The sequence below is a fragment of the Bactrocera latifrons genome, unplaced genomic scaffold, assembly GCF_001853355.1.
Source record: "Bactrocera latifrons isolate USDA-ARS-PBARC rearing strain unplaced genomic scaffold, ASM185335v1 scaffold_1, whole genome shotgun sequence".
In the NCBI taxonomy this organism is placed as follows: Eukaryota; Metazoa; Arthropoda; class Insecta; order Diptera; family Tephritidae; genus Bactrocera; species Bactrocera latifrons.
In genome coordinates, this window is record NW_017534407.1 from 1493828 (window position 1) to 1514190 (window position 20363).

The 20363-nt window shown below is 39.3% G+C and overlaps 1 protein-coding gene across 12 annotated transcripts in view; it reads right to left on the bottom strand.

Moving 5' to 3' along the window:
• Positions 1-20363, bottom strand: part of LOC108964976 (RNA-binding protein Musashi homolog Rbp6) — a 416168-nt gene that overhangs the window by 379848 nt on the left and 15957 nt on the right. For all 12 annotated transcript variants that reach the window (XR_001993067.1, XM_018927145.1, XM_018927119.1 and 9 more), the window contains exon 3: positions 1440-1480. Coding sequence is in view for 11 of the 12 variants with exons in the window: in XM_018927145.1 (XP_018782690.1) it covers positions 1440-1480 (41 nt within the window). In the remaining variant the exon portion in view is untranslated. The remainder of the gene's footprint in view (positions 1-1439; positions 1481-20363) is intronic.

Below are 20363 nucleotides of genomic sequence, written 5' to 3' on the forward strand. Positions count from 1 at the left end.
GTGGCTTGTGAACGGGTGGTATCATAGCTCCATATTTCTTCAAAAATGTTGCCGGTGAGAAGGTGACCATTAATGGCGACCGTTATCGGGCCATGATAACCGAATACCTGAAATTGAAGCTCGTGATCTCGGCGATATTTGGTTTCAGCAAGATGGCACCTCTTAACACACCTCGCATCGGTGAGCAGATAGTTTCACGTTTTGTGCCGGTCGATTAGTCACCAAGATCGTGTAATATCACAAGGTTAGACTTTTTGGCGGTATGTAAAGTATAAAGTCTATGCAAAAAATCACGCTCCGATTCAGGCCTTGGAGCAAAATATCACGCGTTTCGTTCGTCAGCTAGCGGTCGAAATGCTCGAACGTGTCTTCGAAAATAGGAATCAACGGGTGGACTATCTTAGGCGTAATCGCGGCCACTATTTGAAAGAGATAATTTTCAGAAAAATAAATGTCAACGGCTGTGTTCTTTCGAATGATAATAAAGATTCACCAGTAAATTAGAAGCGTCTGTGTTGTTTCTTTAAAAAAATAGGAAACTTCCAAATCGATCACCCTCCGTATATTTTTTTCGAAATACGAAAATTCCCGTTATTCTTTAACACACCTCGTAGCATGTACATATGTTGAAACGAGTTCCGAAATGTTTAACGGTGTAGGCTTTAGTGCATTCGTATTTTGCGCAGTGATAAACACTGTCGAAATCGTGACATTCGGTAAATTTGTATGTGTAGGTGTGTATGTAACTAGCACCTGAAGAGACGCAAATGTAGCAGCAACGCTCTTCAAGACTCTGGGAAATGTGCAATCAAGATTATTGAAAAAGCAACAATAAAATATGAAGACACTAAACTATACAACAACATAGCATGACTTCAGACGCTTGTGTTAATTGTTGTAGGAGAAATCATCTAATTTGCACACTGTTACACACATACATGCATACATCCATACGCAAAACATGTGCTTACAGCAAAAGCGAACGAAAATGCTCTACTAAAATCATTATTAGCGTTTGCTTTGAGCGTCTCACTGTGTACTTGTACCGTTACGAGAATGCATGTATGTATGTAGATAAGCGCCCAGGCATATGGTTGCTCTTGTAAAGCAGTTTCAGTTGCAGTTAGCTACTTGCAACAATGCTTACTTAGCAGCATTTGCGTAATTAAGCGATTTGGGTCGTCGCGGGTCGTTGAATTACGCCGCGGCTGGGTCGCCTCACAGACGCACCGAATCCCTTCAACACACTGCACGCCAAATTGTTTGTTGCAATTTCATTGAATCGTTGCAACTGCAACACGCCACTTTGCTCACATCCACATATATGTGTATGTATGTATACTTGTCATGCATGTAGTACATCTTTACTCCCGACCCTCGTTCCATATTATTTTATTAATGTTGCCATAAGAGTGTGTGTATATATTGATTGCACTTACCTGGGCTGGTTTGCCAACTTAATCCGCCGATAAACATTTTCCTGCAATGAAACGGAGAAAGAGTAGGAATTTAATTAAAATTTGGGCTAGCAAATGCGATTTAAATGCGAGAATCTACCCACACACATGTGAGTACAAACACACTTAACCGTTATTTCATAAAGTGTGGCATTTCAATTTATCAATTTCCGCTACTTAACTGTTATATTAACCCCACTACATACAAATTGGTTCTCAAATACGTTTCAAATCTTTTCCATAATCCAGAAAAAGCAGAATGAAGACATTAAAGAGAAATTCAATCAGATCTACAGCCCCCAATCAAAACGTCACTCATTGTAGATAACGGCCGTTTTTAAGTTTTTCTAAGTATGACTTGCCATTTTATAAAGAACAGACATATTCAGGAACAACAATTGAAAATAGAGGAAGAAACATCCATGAAATCTTTTTGAGGAATGCTGGCGAGTTAGTAGTCCTTGGCCGCATAATGCTGCATTTAGTCGCCAACATGCCGTCCTTCCGTAGTGGCACCGTAATTGTTGTTGTTCTTTCTTAATCAAAATTTTAAGAGAGCAATCAGCTGACTAGTTTCTAGGGAAAAAATCGAAAATTCGCGGATATCCACGTATACCGACGATAGAAATATTGGTTCATTTCTAATAACTTCTCCTTGCTCTCATAAGATAGTATCGGCTGATTCGGTCCACAGTTTTGCACTGGTGACTAAATGAAGCGTAAAACTCCATGGTCATTTCGGTTACGTATACTCGATTTGTCGCATAAACGGTCGGTTCGATCGACATAATCCCACAGTAAAGTTAGTAATTCGAGCAACAGAAGGTCGATTTCGCACCACGCTTACTCTAGTTGATATTCCGCATGCTCAGAGACGGCGTACAGTGCGCACAGAATGCACTATTGTTCCCGTATTACAGGGTATAAAAGAAGACGCGAATGAATGCTGTCGAGTTAATCCCCTTTGACCGAATAAACCTCCGTGATAATTCCGATTATGTAGACCCAAATGTTGCCGAAACGGTCGGTTCGATAGACATTATAACACAACACTTGGAACTGTGCTCATCCACCCCTTTGATGATTTTGCAGAAAGTTTTTGGTTTGCGGGTTTACGAAACCCAAATCGTGCAAGATTTGAAGCCAAACAACTATCAAACGCGTCGTGTTATTGGTGACCGAGCAGAAGACGATATGATATCCTAGTCTCAAAAATAAAATGTCCAGCGCTGCAGCTCACTTTTAGTTGAATAGGTACGATAATAAACAAAACTTTCCTTTTTTAAAGTGTTGAAAATCCAAGTCAAGTAAGTTGAGACGCCGCTCCATCCCCAAAAGGTCACTGATTGATGTGATCTATGGGCAGAGGGCATCACTGGTCCATATTACAGTCAATGGGGCCATTATTTATGAAATTTGCAAGCTTAAGTTGGAACATGTTGATGTGGACCACCTTTGATTCCAACAAGACGGCGCTACACTGCATAGAGGTAATGAAGCAATAAATTTATTGAAGCAAACTTTTGGTGAGAACATTATCTCGCGATTTTTAATACCGCTTGGCTGTTTTTGTAGGCTTAATTGTAGTAATTTTGCTGTTGAACGAGCATTCGTTAGAGCAGATTAGACGAACGCGATTAAATTCTGTATGAAACTCGGTAAATCTGCAACAAGCACGCTTACCTAGATGTGGCTTTAGCAAGAAGTGATGTGTTTCGGTGGCACCAGGCCTTCTTGGAGGTCCGGAAAGAGGTCGCTGATGAAGACCGAAAAAATGAGCAAATCCAAAGTGAAAACGATGCTAATTGTCTTCTTTGACATCAAAGGCATCGCCCACCATGAATTTGTTCCAACTGGACAAAAACGTCAACGAAAAGTTTTACGTGGAAGTCTTCAAGGGGCTCAAACTAAGAGTCAACCAGACTTCGCAGCCGATTGGAAGTTACACCACGACAACGCCCTGGCTCACACCGCCTTTCTTGTTAACAGCTACCTAAGCAAGGCTGGTATCCCAACGCTTCTGCAGCCGCCCTACAGCCCAGATGTGGCCCTCTGGACTTTTTTTTTTGATTTCGGCTCTCTCTCAAGCCTATTCCGGAGAAAACCTTCAATAGAGCCCTCAATACCTGGAAATCGCCTATGAATATTGTTCGGGCAACACTATAATTTCCGAGGACCTGTTAGTTGCCATAAAACTAAATACTTTACAATGACACTAAATTATATGCGTTTTATTTCTTTTTGAACAGCAATAGTTAGGGCTGTCTACGAGCGTTCATGATTTAACCATCTCTCCGGCGGATATGTGTTGTTTGCAGAGTTTCAACTAAACTGTTTGGAATCTGGCACACTGCACTCAACAAGCGCATATAATTTGAGAATTTGTAAGTCGAAACTTTGCAACTTTTCTTCAAAAAGCTGCATCAGAAAGATTTAGATGGAAGCGGGCGTACTGGTAGCATCGTTAGGTAGATGATCTATTACCGTCTTTATTAGAGTAAAGCGGCTTTCTGCTTGCTATTGTTTTCAGGCGCTAAGACTTACTCAATGTTGCATGGCGATAGCCGGCAAGTTGCAACAACCCAAACAGTTGGGTTGAGGTCCCACGTTCACCGCGTTATGTGAATATATCCACCCACACAAGTATGTACATACATACATATATATGTATGCAATTGTTCAGCAAACTACAACTGAGAGAGATTTGTAGATGACAAAGAAAAAACGACGACGACAGCAAACCGAAAATGAGGCGAAACAAAAGCAATTTCATACAGCCAAGAATTAAAACAGCGCACAACAACAACAAAGCGGATAATAGACAAGACAACAAAAACTCAAAAAAAAAGAAGAAAACTAGGCAGCTCTTTATCGTGATAAAGACAATAACAATGGGAGAATGCAGCAACAACAGCACATAAATTGCAATAACAACTGCATCATCAGCAATCAATCTAAGCAACAACAAAGGTAATACACTAAAACAAAGGGATTTTCAAGCGGCAAAGAGCGACAAAAGCTACCGAATTGCATTCAAGAGAAATCGACGTCAAAGCACGAATCACTCACAAATATTTACATACATACATAATTACAAAGTTACATATTTATCCATGTGTGTGAGTCGAAAACTATAATTGTACACCATACATATGTATATACTAAGTTGGAAATCCGTTGCAAAATGAATAGTTGGCATTAAATATTTCAGAGTTTATTGAAGATTTTGATTTTGCCAGCTGAAATATATTTCGAAGTTTCTTAAGGCCCTTTTAGGATTGGTATAGAAAAGATATGTAAAATATAGTCGCCAGACTAGACAGCAATCAATATCTTAAAGGTATTTTCTTCTTCTTTTCTTTATTGGTGTGGACACCGCTTACGAGATTATAGCCGAATTTACAACAGCGCGCCAATCGTTCTTCCCTTCCGCTGTTTTTCTCCAATTGGAGATTCCAAGTGTAACCACGGTCTCCCCCGCCTGGTCCTTCCAACGAAGTGTAGGTCTTCCACTTTCTCTGCTTCCTCCGACGGGTACTGTGTCGAATACTTTCAGAGCTGTAGTGTTTTTATCCATTTGGACGACTTGACCTAGTCAGCGTAGCCGCTGTCTCTTAATTCGCTGAACTATTTCAATGACGTCGTATATGTCGTACAGCTCATCGTTCCATCGATTTCGATATTTACCGTTGCCATTGCGCAAAGAGCCATAAATCTTCCGCATAACATTTCTCTCGAAAACTCGTAACGCCGACTCATCAGATGTTGTCATTATTCATGACCCAGCACCTCGTATCAGGACGGAGATAATGAGTGACTTATAGAGTTTGGTTATTGTTCGTCGAGAGTGGACTTTAATTCTCTTCTCGATTGCCTACTCAGTCCAAAGTAGCATCTGTTTGCATGAGTTATTCTGCGTTGAATTTCGAGACTGACGTTGTTCTTAGTATTAATATTAGTTCCAAGATAGACGAAATTATCTACGACTTCGAAGTTAAGACTGTCAACAGGAGATATTTCGTCTTGCCTTCTTTCATTACCGAACCCATTTGCTTCGTTTTCTTATCCAGTCTGGCCAGTTTGGAGAAAGCAGAACTAACGGCGCGGTTGTTAAGGATAATGATATCAATATCATCCCTATACATATACGCCAGCAACTGTACATTCATAGAAGATTGTACCGTCTCGAAAGAATGTCTGGTGTCGAACGGCTCGGAGAGGTCCTTCTCGATCCGGGGGATACCAAATTTAGACATCGCGACAAAAGACATTGACATCGACAAACAGGTGATCGATCCCTTCATGGGTATTTTCCTAGATTTGGCGCATGCTGAATATCTGGTCGTTGTTGACTTTGAATAACTCGGCCGACAACCCAACAGCTCCGCTGCATTTTTGCTCTTCGAACGGATAATTGCTATTCGAATTTCTTCATAGTCGAACAATGGAACGTCTGCTCCATCATCAGTCCTTGGGGAAACGGATTCACCATCTTCAGGTGTTATGTTTTCACTGATATTCAGCATCCTGGAGAAGTGTTCCCTTTTTAATTTCAGTATGCTCTGGACATCAGTCACTAGATCACCTCTGAGAGTTCTAAAAGAATAGTCATAACACATATGGTATATTCGGTTCCTCTTCGAGAGGGCGAAGCTGCTCCCGATTTTATCATTTCCAGTCGCACCAAGTTTAGGCTCGCTCTGATGCTTCCAGTTGACATTCCTCTAAATATTTAAGTATGTACTTTTTCTCAGGTAAAATTAGGGAAATGCTCTAAAGTTTTTAGTCATATGTTTTATAAACATATTTAGTTTTTATCAAAGGTTTCGAATCTTAACATTCAAATGAGAATACCAATATATCTCATATAGGGAGCCCTTTGAAAGGTATTAACATAAAAAGAACAGCTTCGAATTATTATATCGCGATTTGTATTTAGCTAGCAGTTTCAGCTTTTGCTAAAAACTATCGTTTCATACAAATAATTTGAATATAGACAGTCAAAGTACCATTGCTGATCGGTTTGGTGGAGTTCATATCTTTTGTCTGCCGCATAAATAAATCATGAATATTGAGAGCAATTAATAATTCATGAGTGTCACGGCTCTAATTGATTCTTCTTCCATTCAGTTTGCACTTTTCACTCTACGTACAGATGTTTCTTACTTCAGTGTCTTGTGCCTTGGAGCTACATATAACCAAATGAAAGCGAATGCTTAGTGCCTCGCATACTGCCCTAAGTATTACATATCATCTGCATAACTACATAATTTTTTATTAAACGGTAAATAATTGGACTGTAAAATTTCCGTAAATAAATAAAACATTTCAACTACCGTATCTTTCTCCACTTTGCATATCACTATCCCATCTATGAATTAATGTTCGCGGTGGATTATAGAAAAACTATGAAAACTAATGCAATAACGAAGGCATACTCTACACAGCAGAGAAAAATTTGTGATTCCTACTCATCTTCGTCACTTCTGTGATCTACGATCACGTAGATATTCAAAAGTACTTATAGTCGAAGTGAATGTGTGTCCCTTATAATAACAACATTGAGTTGAATGCATTAAAGTGAGAATTAATTTGTATGTACAAACATACTATAAATACTAATCTACTTAGGCTTGCTACGTACTTATATTTTTGACTTAATGCTTTTAACGGTAGATCTAGAGGTTCTCCAATGTACCAATGGTTTAACTCACACGAAATATATTCGGAGATTGTAGCGATGCCTTCAATTGCTAGGCGCTATCCGGTTATATAGAAAAGTTTTCCATACACGGAATTGACTTTTATAGGTTAGCAGTCTGGTAGCTATTTGATACAGTACTCCGATCTCAAAAATTCTTCAGACAAACATTTTTTCAATACAAAAACATAAAATTACTCTTCCAAGTTTTATGGCAACTATATATTACAGTTTTCCGATATCGGTGGTTCCGCGTAACAAGCAGACGAAAAAAAGGCAAAATTTCAGATCGAGATCTCAAAAACTGAGAGACTAGTCATGTACATACAGACGGATATTCAGTGGAATTGGATAAATCCATTTATAGGTCTCTGACGTTCCCTTTTGGGTGTTATATGCATTATGGAAACCTTAGTGAATCCTGTTTAGGGTATACTGAATTATCTTGATGAAACTAGGGGCAAATGTTACTTGGCAACCTAGCTACCCATACGTATATAATTAAAGACTTCTTACATATATCGAGGATAAGTATATACAGACAGCTTTTATAACGGGACACTGGCTATTTGCGCTATAAACGGGTATGGCCGATAACAACCATCRGATACCAAACCTAAAATGTCTATCTGCAAAAAGCATAACTTAACTATCCACCTAGCAGGTTAATACCACATCTAGTCTATGTACCTAATATGGGATATACTATAGTTTAATGCCGACAATTTGTGAAGTAGGCCTAAGTGTTAACCCAGTTGCTATATACCACATATAATTTTTTCATTATTCATGCAGACTTTATGCCGAATATCAGTGTTTGAGTTATATTCATAAAATTCCATCAAAACATGTTCTATAGGTTACTAAAGTAAGCGCGACTTAAGGTCTGTTGTGACCTCTCCTAAGACACAATAACTCACATAGTCCAAGCACATTGATGAATTTCAGTATACTGTTAAGTGCTATTGAGACGATGTGATCCTTATTAGGAAATATCGATCCAAGGGCATTAATAATGCGTATGCAAACTGCTGTGCTGTCTATCAATAGGGGTGCGGGAGTTTACGGGTCCATGACACAGAACCGGCAGTTTGTACAAGAGGCTAGGTCCAAGTAAAATAAGTGTTTTTTCAACTTACAATGGCCAATTTAGAATGCAACAAGTAGCCGGAATTTATATATTGGGAGATTGATTACGTTTTGAAACCTGCTAAGGTTGTAACCAGCCATTCTCCCTGTCAGCTCTTTGCTCCCTGCAGAGCAGCTCCTTTCTGGTATAAGGACCAACCGCAACTAATGTTTCCGTTTTGGAAACAAAAAAGTCACAGGGGCCAAGACTGAGAAATACCGGTAGCTGCGTCACCATTAATGTGTTGCTTTTGGCCAAATATTCGCGCACAAGTGACGATGCATGAGCTGGGGCGTTATCAAAGCGCAAAAGCCAATTTTTGTTCTTCCAAATCCGAGTTTTTATAACAGATTGGTTCGCGGAAATTGCGCATAACTTGCAGGAACTATTAGATTGATCGTGCAACCCTTTAACAGGAACTTGTAATCGAAGAAACCTGTTAGCAAAACCTTCACATAGAACAACTTGTCGCGCTTTTTTCGGCCTTTGCTCATGTGGCAGCTACCATTGGGATGATTGTGCTTTGGTTGCGAAATCATAATCATAAGCCCATAATGCATAACCAGGTATGACCCTTTGAAGCAGATCTAGGTAGTAGTGTTGAATCCAACATCTCCTTAGCAATGTTAACGCGATGATATTCTCGGTTGAAAGTGAGCAATTTTGGCTCAAATTTCGCGGCGACCCGGCTCAGACACAAATATTGGTTAAAACAAAGGGCACAAGTCGATATGTTTAGTTTCTGAGCATTATCTAAAGGTGAGTCGACGATTGGTCACTACTATTTTCCTCACATCCATAATGTTTTCGTATTTTCTTGACGTGATCGGGCCTCGTAGCCATGCCCTTCTAATTTGATACCAAAAAATTAAGTGTTGTTGACGAGTTCGCTTTATAACTTCTCACAAATCGGCTGAGCATGTAATGTCCAGTAGAAACCGAACCTAGCGTTGCCTTATTTAACTATGGTAATTTATTATTATATTTTTTTCTCTAGCCATTTAAATGAACATTTAGACCGCCAACTGCCAAAGCGTCTGTAAAAGTTAACGGCGAACAAAACGAACTAAATCCCGCGACAATACGGAGCAAGTGACGCGTTGCATGCCGAGTGCATATTTACATACATACAACTAAAAGTATAGGGTACATCCGATTTCGCCATTCTTATGCACAAGTAAATGTGGAAACGTAGCTGTATGAATCGTGCACGGCTGACCGCTTTGTCGCCGGCAGCGCTGCTACTGAAGCATGTCAAAGTCAACCCTGATTATTCGTTGTTAAATCGGTGTGTACTACTTACTAGATCTGAAAATAGAGGCGGAGAGGCAGAAGATTGCCGCCCGGCGATCTATTTGCAACGAAATTCTTTATGCGAATAGTGCAGGTGGATCTGTTCATTGGACAAAATCAAATGAATATCTGCACTTGTCATTTGTAAGTGCGCATGAACCTACTGAAGAGTAAATGTGCTCGTTTGCCGTTTAACTATGCAGGTAACTGACCATACATTTAAAGGGTGATCTATTTCGAGGTATCCTACTTGTTTAAAGAAAAAACACAAAAACTTCAAATTTAATGGGGAATGTTTATTATCACTCGAAAGACCATTCTTTCGCATTTCTTTTTTGATGATTATCTCTTTCAAATGTTGGCCGAGATGGACCATCCATTGAATCCAATTTTCGTTGACTCGTTCGAGCATTTCGACTAGTAACTGGCGAATGTCACACTTTATGACGTTAGGCATAAACTTTAGACTTTAAATATCCTTACAGAAAAAAGTCTAACGGTGTGATATCACACGATCTTGGTAGCCATTCGACCGGTCCAAAACGTAAAATTATCTGCGCACCGAAATACAATAAATCCCTTGATTTCAGCGATGTGCCTAAAGTGGCGCCATCTTGTTGAAATCAAATGTCGCTGAGATCACGAGCTTCATTATCATGCCGCGATAACGATCGTCATTGACCGTTACATATTCACGGCCATTATTTTTAAAGAAATATAGACCGATGATTCCACCAGGCCACAAACAAACCGTTTTTTTTTCTGGATAAAATGGCAGCTCTTGAGTCTCTTCAGGTTACTCTTCGTCCCAAATGCGGCAATTTTACTTGTTTACATACCCATTGAGCCAGAAATGGGTTGAACAAAATTTGGCTCGAAACATTCTTAAGCGATGACACTGAGAAAGTACGCTTTCACTTTAAGATCTAAACATGAAATGCGCCAAGTCGTTTCGTACGCCAGTCCGAGTTGCTACGAACGGTGGCGAATCGACTGTCGATGGTCTTCAACGCGTGCTGGACGTGGTCTATTCGGTGGAATATAACCTAGTAATGTTTGTTGGGCCTTAAGACGGGTGAAGATGTTGCGAATAGTACGCTCAATACGCCGATTATGTTGACCATAAGTTGAGCGAAACGCGCGAAATAAATTTACAAATTTACAGAACGTGAATTTTCGTAATAAAGTTGAACGATTTGTAAACTTTGTTCAAGCGTAAGTCTTTCCATGATGAAATGTCAAACAATACTGGACAAAGCCAAATATGACACCTTGACATGACTCACGCATGATCTGTCAAAAAAGATCTATTGAAAAAAGTGCCTCTACTTGGATCACCCGTCCTATAAGTTAATATAACAGACATATTAATTTATATTTATTGAAATAACTGTGTATATATATACATGTGTCTGCAGATTTGATTGGACCCAACTATATTTATTTGTTTTCCCTTGAACCACCGACTGTACCGCAACTGTCGTTGTTTTTCGTTATTGCATAGGTCATCCAAAGCGCTAGTTAAAACGATTGTTCGATTAGGGTCGCTAGACCGTTACACTATCAACGAACGTCAAGTTCATTACATTCGTTGTTTTATTGCTATTGTTATTGTGATTAATTTACTGGTCTGAAATCGTAATTGAAGCCATTTGAGGCGTACCGCCGAGTATAGCATACGAGACTTCCTTAGCTAAATTTTTTTGCTTAGCTGTATTTGAGATGATAGCCGCTGGAAACCCTTTCGTATTGTACCAAGTCTGCTAAATTTCGCGTCGCTGACCCATATTGTTCTTCTGCCGTTTTACCGTCGGTAAAGGAAACAGCTCAAGGTGTCTGCAAAACTTTGTTGTTTGATTTTTTTTAAGAAATGGAGCACAAAAAGGCTCAAAAATTTTAAATTGTAGTTTCTTATTATCATGCAGCTTCTGTTTTTGAATTTTCTAAACCTTATTTTTTACCACTTATATATAAGTTGACCACTTAGTATGGAATAAATAGTATAGATTTTTAAATAAAAATAGAAGTTAAATACATATACCTTAAATAGGGTATATTAATGCCACAAAGTTTGGGATATAGAGCTTAGCTTTTGTGCTACTCTTGGGTCAACGGAACTATCGCCAACTAAAACCTATGAAAGGACCACTAACCCAGTCGTATAAAGTTTGGGGCTAGGCTCTTCTCTAAACTATTGGTAAATCTGCCGACAAGCGACGTGGCGAGAGCCCTCATACGCGGCGGAACCGCTAGCAGTAGCAAAAGGAAGTCTGCAAGAATAATGACAGGCTCCATAGGGAGCATTTCGTTCTTTATGGTCACGCGTTTGCGAAATAAAGGCTTACACACTTAGAATTTACACTTTCAGATATCGAACCGACCTGATGCGCTTATACATTGGCTACCCAATAAAGTATTTTCGTATTATGTCAATAGATTTCGTTCCAGTTGTATATCTCCAATGCTACCAATCACATTGTGCTTAAGCTTTAAAGCTTCGTTTAATCAAAAAAATTAAATTCAGGGAAGTTGAAAAAAGTTGCAGCTGTTCAAAAATTAGTGAAAATAATGAAGAAATTCGCTATATTTTGAAATTTTTATATAAAAATGGGAAGAATGCCGTTGAAAACGTCGATAAAATTATGTAAAAGATTATCAGGACTAGCAGCCATGACATCGCTAAGGAACTTAACATTCATTATCAAAGGGGTTTGAACAATTTAAAAAAGGCTGGCTACAAAAAGAAGCTCAATGTTTGTGTGCCACAGGAATTGTCTGTTAAAAATTTATATCTGCAATTTTTTTCAGAAACGAAATGAAGTCGAACCATTTGTGAAACGAATGGTAACAGCAGACGAAGAATGGATCAAATACTACAATAATGTACGAAAAATATCATGGTCCAAGCGTGGTGAAGCTCAACAAATGGTCGCAAAGCCAGGATTAACGTCTCGAGGTTATCCTGAGTATTTAGTGGGATGGGAAAGAAACGATCCTTTCGATCGCTTGATTCTACATTGTACTGTCAATAACTGAAGAGATTGAAGCAAGCAATCGAAAAAAGCCGTCTGAACTGGTCAACAGAAAAGGCTTCGTCTTCAATCAGGACAACGCTACACCACACACATCTTTGATGACTCTGCAAAAACTCGGAAAGTTCGCTGGGAAGTTTTGATGCATACACCATATAACCCTGACTTTGCACCATTGGACTACTATTTGTTTCGGTCAATACAGAACTCCCTTAATGGAGTAAAGTTGTATTCAGGATAAGCCTGTGAAAATTAATTGTCGCAGTTTTTCGCCGAGAAACCAAAAAAGTTTTACACTGATGGAATAATGTTTTTGGCGAAAAAATTTGATCGGCAAATGAACATATTTGGTTCATTAAATATAAAAAAAGGAGACTTCTTCTGCTAACCAATATTATACATTTTTTTGTCCACAAGGCATATATATATANATATAATTTTTTTTTCAGAAAAATCTACGGTTTGTGGTGGTTTGTGGACCGGTGAAATCATTGACACTTCCCACACATCACATCAATAATGAGTTTATTATAAGGGTTGGGCCGAGTGATTTTCAAAAGGTAAATAACCCGAAATGGATCATCGATCGATACAGTTTTTTTTTTTTTTTTTTTTTTTTTTTTTTTTTTTTTTTTTTTTTTTTTTTTTTTTTTTTTTTTTTTTTTTTTTTTTTTTTTTGATTCGAATAACGACAGACACAATTTCTCCCAGATTTAAACGAGGAACTCCTCATTATGTCAAAGACCACGTATACAAGTTTTATTAAATTGGTTAACAAATTTATCACATGGAATAATAGATTTGAATCAGTTGAAGTAATTCTATTCTAACACTTCTAAGTCCTTATCATTGCAAACTATTATTTATGTTGCTTACTAAACAAATGCTCATAAACACATCGTTACTCACTGGTATCACTTATTTGCACACAACTGTATTGCATGCTACATGTTACTATCGCAAGCATACATTCCTATACGCACATGCTTATGCATGCAACTGCACATGCAACCTGCAACCTGCAACCATCCAAGTCAACATGACCCCCCGACTGCGCCTTCATCATTCCACAAATTTTCATGAGAATCGGCGCTTAAATTGTATGTGAATGCATTGTTGACATTTGTCACATTTGAAGATGTGTATAATGGAGAAGTTTCTCATATTACGGAATAATCGCAATCCATCCACCTCCACTCGCCATTGTCGGGCGTCGAGCGTTGCGCGAAACCTGCATATGCCTGAAAGCCCACTGTTGGAAAAGCAGCAAAGGCAAGTATTATGACGACAAATACAAGTAGATATATATGCGATTAAATACAAGTATATACATACATGTATACAGATATATTTGTAAGCGCTCACGTTCACTGTTTACTTGACTTTGATGTAAATAATAAAATGCATATGTTAGTTTAGTATTATTTTGTGTGTTTATTTTCTTGATATGTAGTTTGTGCGCATTGTTCTATGTCTTCTATTCCCTTTTATTCGTGTGTTAATCGGATAGCCGTTCTTTCTTTCGTTTCATTGCGCGACGCCTGTACGCCGCAACCTTTCAAGGGAGAGAGCATGCCGATAAAGAAACTTAGAAAAAAGCAAACTGTTGTAGGTAAAGTTTGAAACTTTCAGCACTAAGATGTTTCCTCTAATTTTAGATTTCATTAATTTAGTTTGCCATTTTGTTATATTTTATTCCCAACACCAAATCGTGTCAATGTAACAAATACTGAAGATTTCTGCCTCAGAACCTAATGCGGCTACATTAGAAAAATACTGCTGTGGAGGCAGTACGACTCCGTTCCTTGCAAGAAAATGCGTTAAATTTGGTTCATCGAAACTAGAATACCCTTCACATATACAGAAGTTTTAGAACAAAAACTTGATTTTGGTCGTTCTCATTTTATGGCATGAATGTAGGTGCCTATAGTGTCCAAACCAAATAATTCATTCGGGGATTGTAGCGTTGTACAACAGAACTTGGCCACTTCTTAAGATCATGGTTGTCAAAGATCATCTAGAAAAGTTTGCAGAAGTTGGTTGCAAGGAAAGGGATATTTCTGAATACCGCGTACGAGCTAACTCATAGGTATCTTAGAATCCTATGCAAATGATGTTCTGAAAATGGCATCTCCATAAATCCGATCAGAACCGAAGCCACTAAAAAAGTGCAAAATACCGGAGCCCCTCTACCATCATTGGGCAGAACGCGACTTCGGCCTGCTGAGAGAGTTAAGTACTTAAGAACCGTCGAAAACCCAAAATCTAATAAACAGCAAAGAACGCATTGGTTACCCTGTATTACGACCAAAATACCACAGTTGCATGTACCATCAGAGGGCCGAACGCGATTTCGACTTGGTGAGAGAGTTAAGTACGTAAATACTGCGTAAACCCAACTTCTAGGAAAGAGCAAGAAAGGCATCGGTTACCTTGAACTGCTGCAGTGGATCCATTGGCAAAAGGTGAAGATTGAAGGGCTTAGTTAAACCTGTGTATAATGATCTACTGAATTTTTGTTGTGTTCACCTATATACCGCACAAACTATGGCGGTGGAAATAGCCGCAAGGTGTATGATTGCGAAAGCTGCTTTCAGACTCAGGGAGTCTATATACTTAGAAAACTGCAAGCCTGTGCACTCTGGAATCCCCGTATACTTTGATTTCATTCCAAATTACCATGTCGCCGAACCTAGCCCTGGCCGTGAACTTTCCATCAACTCCAGTTTTTGGCTTCCTGACCACTTCAACGTCTTCCAAGCAGAGATGGTTGTCATAAAGGTAGCAGTAGATCTTCTACATCGGAGCGCAGCCTGTTTTATGATCAGACCTGTTTGAGTTTCTGGCCACAGGCCTCCTTCACCATGTTACTGCCTACACCACACGCTATTATAAGTTACATATACATATACTTAAGAGTCATACTATACGACGACATCGACATAGTTCAGCCAGCTATTCTGGCTAAGTCATGTCGTCCAAATTGACGAAAACACTCCAGCTGTGAAAGTATTCGATGCAGTACCCGCTGAGACAAGCAGTGGAAGAGGAAGACCTCCATTCCGTTGGAAAGACCTGGTAGAGAAGGACCTTGGAATCTCCGATTGGCGCCGAAAAGTGGAAAAGAAGAACGGCTGTCACGCTGTTGTAAACTCGGCTTTAACCGCGTAAGCAGTGTCTACGCCATTAAAGAAGAAGAAGTTAAGAGCCTCGTCCTTCTATCACCGGTATTAAGACCAAGCTAGTTGCACTTACTGCCAGAAGGATAATTGCGAGTTTCTAATAGAATAATAATTTTATACAAAACTTTATCGCTGAACAACTAAAAATTCTTCGATTTCCCCGACTAAAATGTCATTTAAAATTTTTTTATATGTTTATTAGTACGCTTTAAGCTGTAAGGTTTTCTAAGCATTATTATCTCTACTTTAAAACCCATCGCATTCATAATTTTCTGCCAGTTGGCTTTCCTCTTGTCAGCTCTTTGGTCTTAATCTGTCTCTAAGTCTTTTCATCCGTCCCAACTCGCCGGCCTACCCATCAGCCAGGCATTCAAAAGCCGACTCAGACTTTCTATTCATATGATTTTCCATACTTATGCCGTACATATCCGTGCATTGTTAGCCATAAACCACGCAGTAACAATTGTTAACGCCTCGTAAGAGCTACACTATGCTCCTATTTCAAGTCAACAAAAAATTACTGCCGAGAATAAAACAGTTGAGAGCCGAAAGCCAACACCACCCCCACACCATAATATACAGATAACACACTTTCATACAAATCTGTGTGTACAAGTATGTCTTTCTACAGTCGATTCGTAACCCGTTTTGGTGTCCAAACGCGGACTGGTACTGCTCCGAAAGGAATTGGTTGTCTCTGCCAGCTGTCAGGGACTGAAGACTGCAGACTACTTTTACTATAGAGAACAGTGCAATTGCAACAACAGCTACCAGCAGTGTGACGAAGTACAGCAATAACAAATGCAGCAACAATTCGAATATAAAACGAAAAGTCAGTGGCAGGCAGCAAGCAACAAATGACATAGGCAACAGAACGCGGGCAGCAACTATTTACTGCAATGACAGCAACTATTGTAACACAGAGAGAGAGGCATACAAACATACAAATGCACAAGTAAATTCGCTAGGTATTTGTGAGTTTGTGTGAAAAGTGTTTGGCGGCTGAGGTTGTTGACGCACGTGGCCGCCGAAAGCTCCCCAATGGTGTGACAAGGCCGAAAAGAGTCTGAGTCTGGGCAGCTTAAATAAAGGGGTTAAAGGAGTGTTGCGCCACTCTTGTTTAGACGACGATTACTAAACAGTCTGCCAGCCCGGGTGCAAGTCTGTTCGCCTTTCGTCTTGCCGCGTGCCGAGCTGTCCACTCGGTCTGGCTGCAATGTGACAACCTGGTTAAGGGGGTTGTGCTATTGAGATTAGTTTTAAGATCAGAATTATTGTGTGCCATACGCATGCCGTATCAGCACACACATTTGTAACGCTGCCAAAACTGCAAGGTCTAGGATTACGGCTGACAGTGGGTAAGTCATATGATTTCTTCAATGTAATGAATATGTCTGCACAACTCCAAAGGAATTTTATTGTCAGCGAAATCAAATATCTCTTCAATTTTATAGGTTTAGAAACTCTTTAAAGAAGAACCGAGATTAAAAAAAAACTCTGACTATATTTGAGAGCTGCTTTATGCACGAAAAAATTGCAAACAAGAGCAACAACCAACTGTAGTATTGCCATACTATTTGAGCTTCTGGTAGAGTATGTTCGATTCGCCACCTTTCAATAAATTGTCGAATGAAATGGTGTTATTTTTTATAACTTTTGTTCAAACAAATACAAAAGATTACTTAGAAGGATTTGATTCCGATCATTCAAGATATGGTAGCGACTTATAAGTTATACTACCTAGATCTGAAGAATTTTTTTGAAGAATGCAGTATTGTCTAAGATTCCATGGAGACTTCTCTTCGAATCAAAAAGTTTTCCATAAAAGCAATTGATTCCGATTAATATGCTAAAGTGGTCCGATATTGTTTGTTCCGATAAATGAACAGCCTCTTGGGAGGAAAATAACGTTTATAAAATCGTCAGAACGTTTTCTCAAAAACTGAGAGACTTGCGTATATACTGACAGACTGTATATCGACAGATAGACGATCTCAGCTGGCCACACTGATCGACGGCGTATTTTTCCCCGCTCTTTTATAGATATACGATCCAACAACGAGTCAAAAGTATTCGAATTTAATATCGAAATTCTTAGTCAATACAATCGTCATAATCGTCCTGTCAGATCAAAAATTGAGCATATATTGGAAAATTTTGACTCCACAGGCACAGCACAAAATGTTCCCGTACCAGTGAGACAAAGAAGTGTCCATAGTATCGAGAATATTTCTGCCGCTAGCGCATCAATTGAGGAAGACCCAAATCAGTTTCTCACACATCGTTCTCAAGCTTTGGGCATTTCTGCAACGTCATTGTGGCAAATTTTGCGCAAAGAGCTTGGCCTACATCCTTACAAGATCAAATTGACGCAAGAACTGAAGCCACTCGGCCACCAGAATCGTCGTATGTTCGTGAGTTGTGCTGAGCAACAACTTGAAAATTATACGTATTTTCATCGAAAAATCATTTTCAGCGATTTTCTCGCTGAATGGCATCCCGAAAAAATTACGGTTTGATGCGGTTTATTGGCCAGCTCGTTACTGTGAATGGGAATCGCTACCGCTCAATTGTAACCGAATATTTTTAGGCCCGAATTGGATGATATGGACTTGAACAATATGTGRTTCCAACAGGACGGCGCCACAAGTCACATAGCGAATGTCACAATCAGGTTTGGTGAATGTGTTATCTCATGAAATGGCAGTCTTGGCCGTTCGATTTCACGTCATTAAATTATTTCCTGTGTGGCTACGTCAAGTGTATAGTCTATGCCAACAAACCACCGACGATTGATGAACTTCGTACGAATATCGCAGATGAAACTGCAGCAGTACCGGCCGATTTATACTTGAAAACCATTGAAAATTGAGTTCAGCGTCTGGAATTCTTGTAAATTTTTATAGCGCTCTTATTGAAAACTCCGTTATATCCAGTTCAGGATATAAAAATTGTGGCGGGCATTATGTATTTTCTCAGAGAATCATTTCATATAGTATATACAACTTTATCGTTCCACTAACTAGCAACTTACACACTGTGCCGCTCAAAATACAGAGTACATACTTGTTAAAGCATGCATTTTTGCCGCTTCGTAGATTCGTTGGCAACTCTACTAATTTTTCACATGACAAATTATATGAGGAGCACTACAACTCAACACAACTACAACGCAGCGGCAACAACGGAACAACAAGAGCTGTAGAAATAGGAAAAGCAGCAACTGCAACGGTTATAACAATAGCAACTAAAAAAAACAGCAACAATGTTTTCAAATAGAAAATAATAACAACAATACGAAAAGAGATCTGCGCACAAAACGAGTTGCGGCAAAAAAGAAACTACACGCAACAAACAAAAACTTATAATATGTAATGCGAGTGCAGCGGCAAAGCAAAGAATTCAACTAACAGTAGCCGTTCATGAGATGACATCGTTTCCCCTAAGATCCCTAACCGTCACCCCACAATAATCATTGTCATCTGTGCTGTTGTTGTGGCACATATTCATCTTAGTTTATTATACTTTACATCGGATTCTACTGGTTAGGCTGCTTTTGAGACCTAATGCTATAGTTTCAGTGGGGCACACACAACACGAAAGGGTTGCAGTAGAAAAACAGAGTCAAAGGCGAAGAAGCATCACGCCGCATTTTCGATTCGCTCATATAATTTCATAATTTAGGACCCGGTCACTCTCACCCCCGCCACCGGTGTCTTCCGCTACATCATACTTTATGGTCATTGCGATGACAGTGGCGCTGATATCAAGTATAAACTACCGTTGCCTCAACTTACGACGCGTAGCAACACACGGCCATCTACGCAATAAGAGTCAAGCAAGGAAAAACGGGGCGAAGATATTTATTTATGGCAGTTACGAAAGAGCGAAGTAGAGTTCGAAGCGCGTAGTAGGCATGAAAAGAGTCAACGAAATTGGTGCAGAGCATGAGTGCATTCGTGGGTGGGTGGCACTAGGTGCAGGTGACTGGAGCGCAGTTAGAGTTCCTTGGCCGTTAGGCTTCAACTGCGTTTTTACTGCTAGTCGTATCCATAACAACGTGAAGATATTAAATATTTGAATATACTTATGAACGGTTTGCTGGTCCGAGTTCAAAAGTTTTTTACTTTTACACTGTTCCCCTTCGCCTTTAACTTATTATTCGCTGTGGCCGTAGACGCTGACTAGATTTAATCGTGCGGAAAGCTTCGACTATGCACTCTAGGAAACTAGTACTTGTACTGAACTTTTTCACTGCATATCTACTTACTACATACAGTGGGTTCAATAACAACAGTTTTCTTTTGCGCATTCTATTCGCGGAATACTGTTTTGATTTTTTTACGAATCATGTTCAATAAGTATTCAGTACAAGAAACATTTTGAAATAGTCTTTATAACGAAGCATCCTAAAGGTCTCAAATGAACTTTTAAGAACCCGCAAAGTATTTAATTACAAGTTGTACATATGTATGAGAAGAGGTAGTCTGACCGTTACTGAAAAACTGGAAACCTAGAATACAAACGAGGAACAGAGAAGATCACATTATATGTAAAGGTGTGGACATT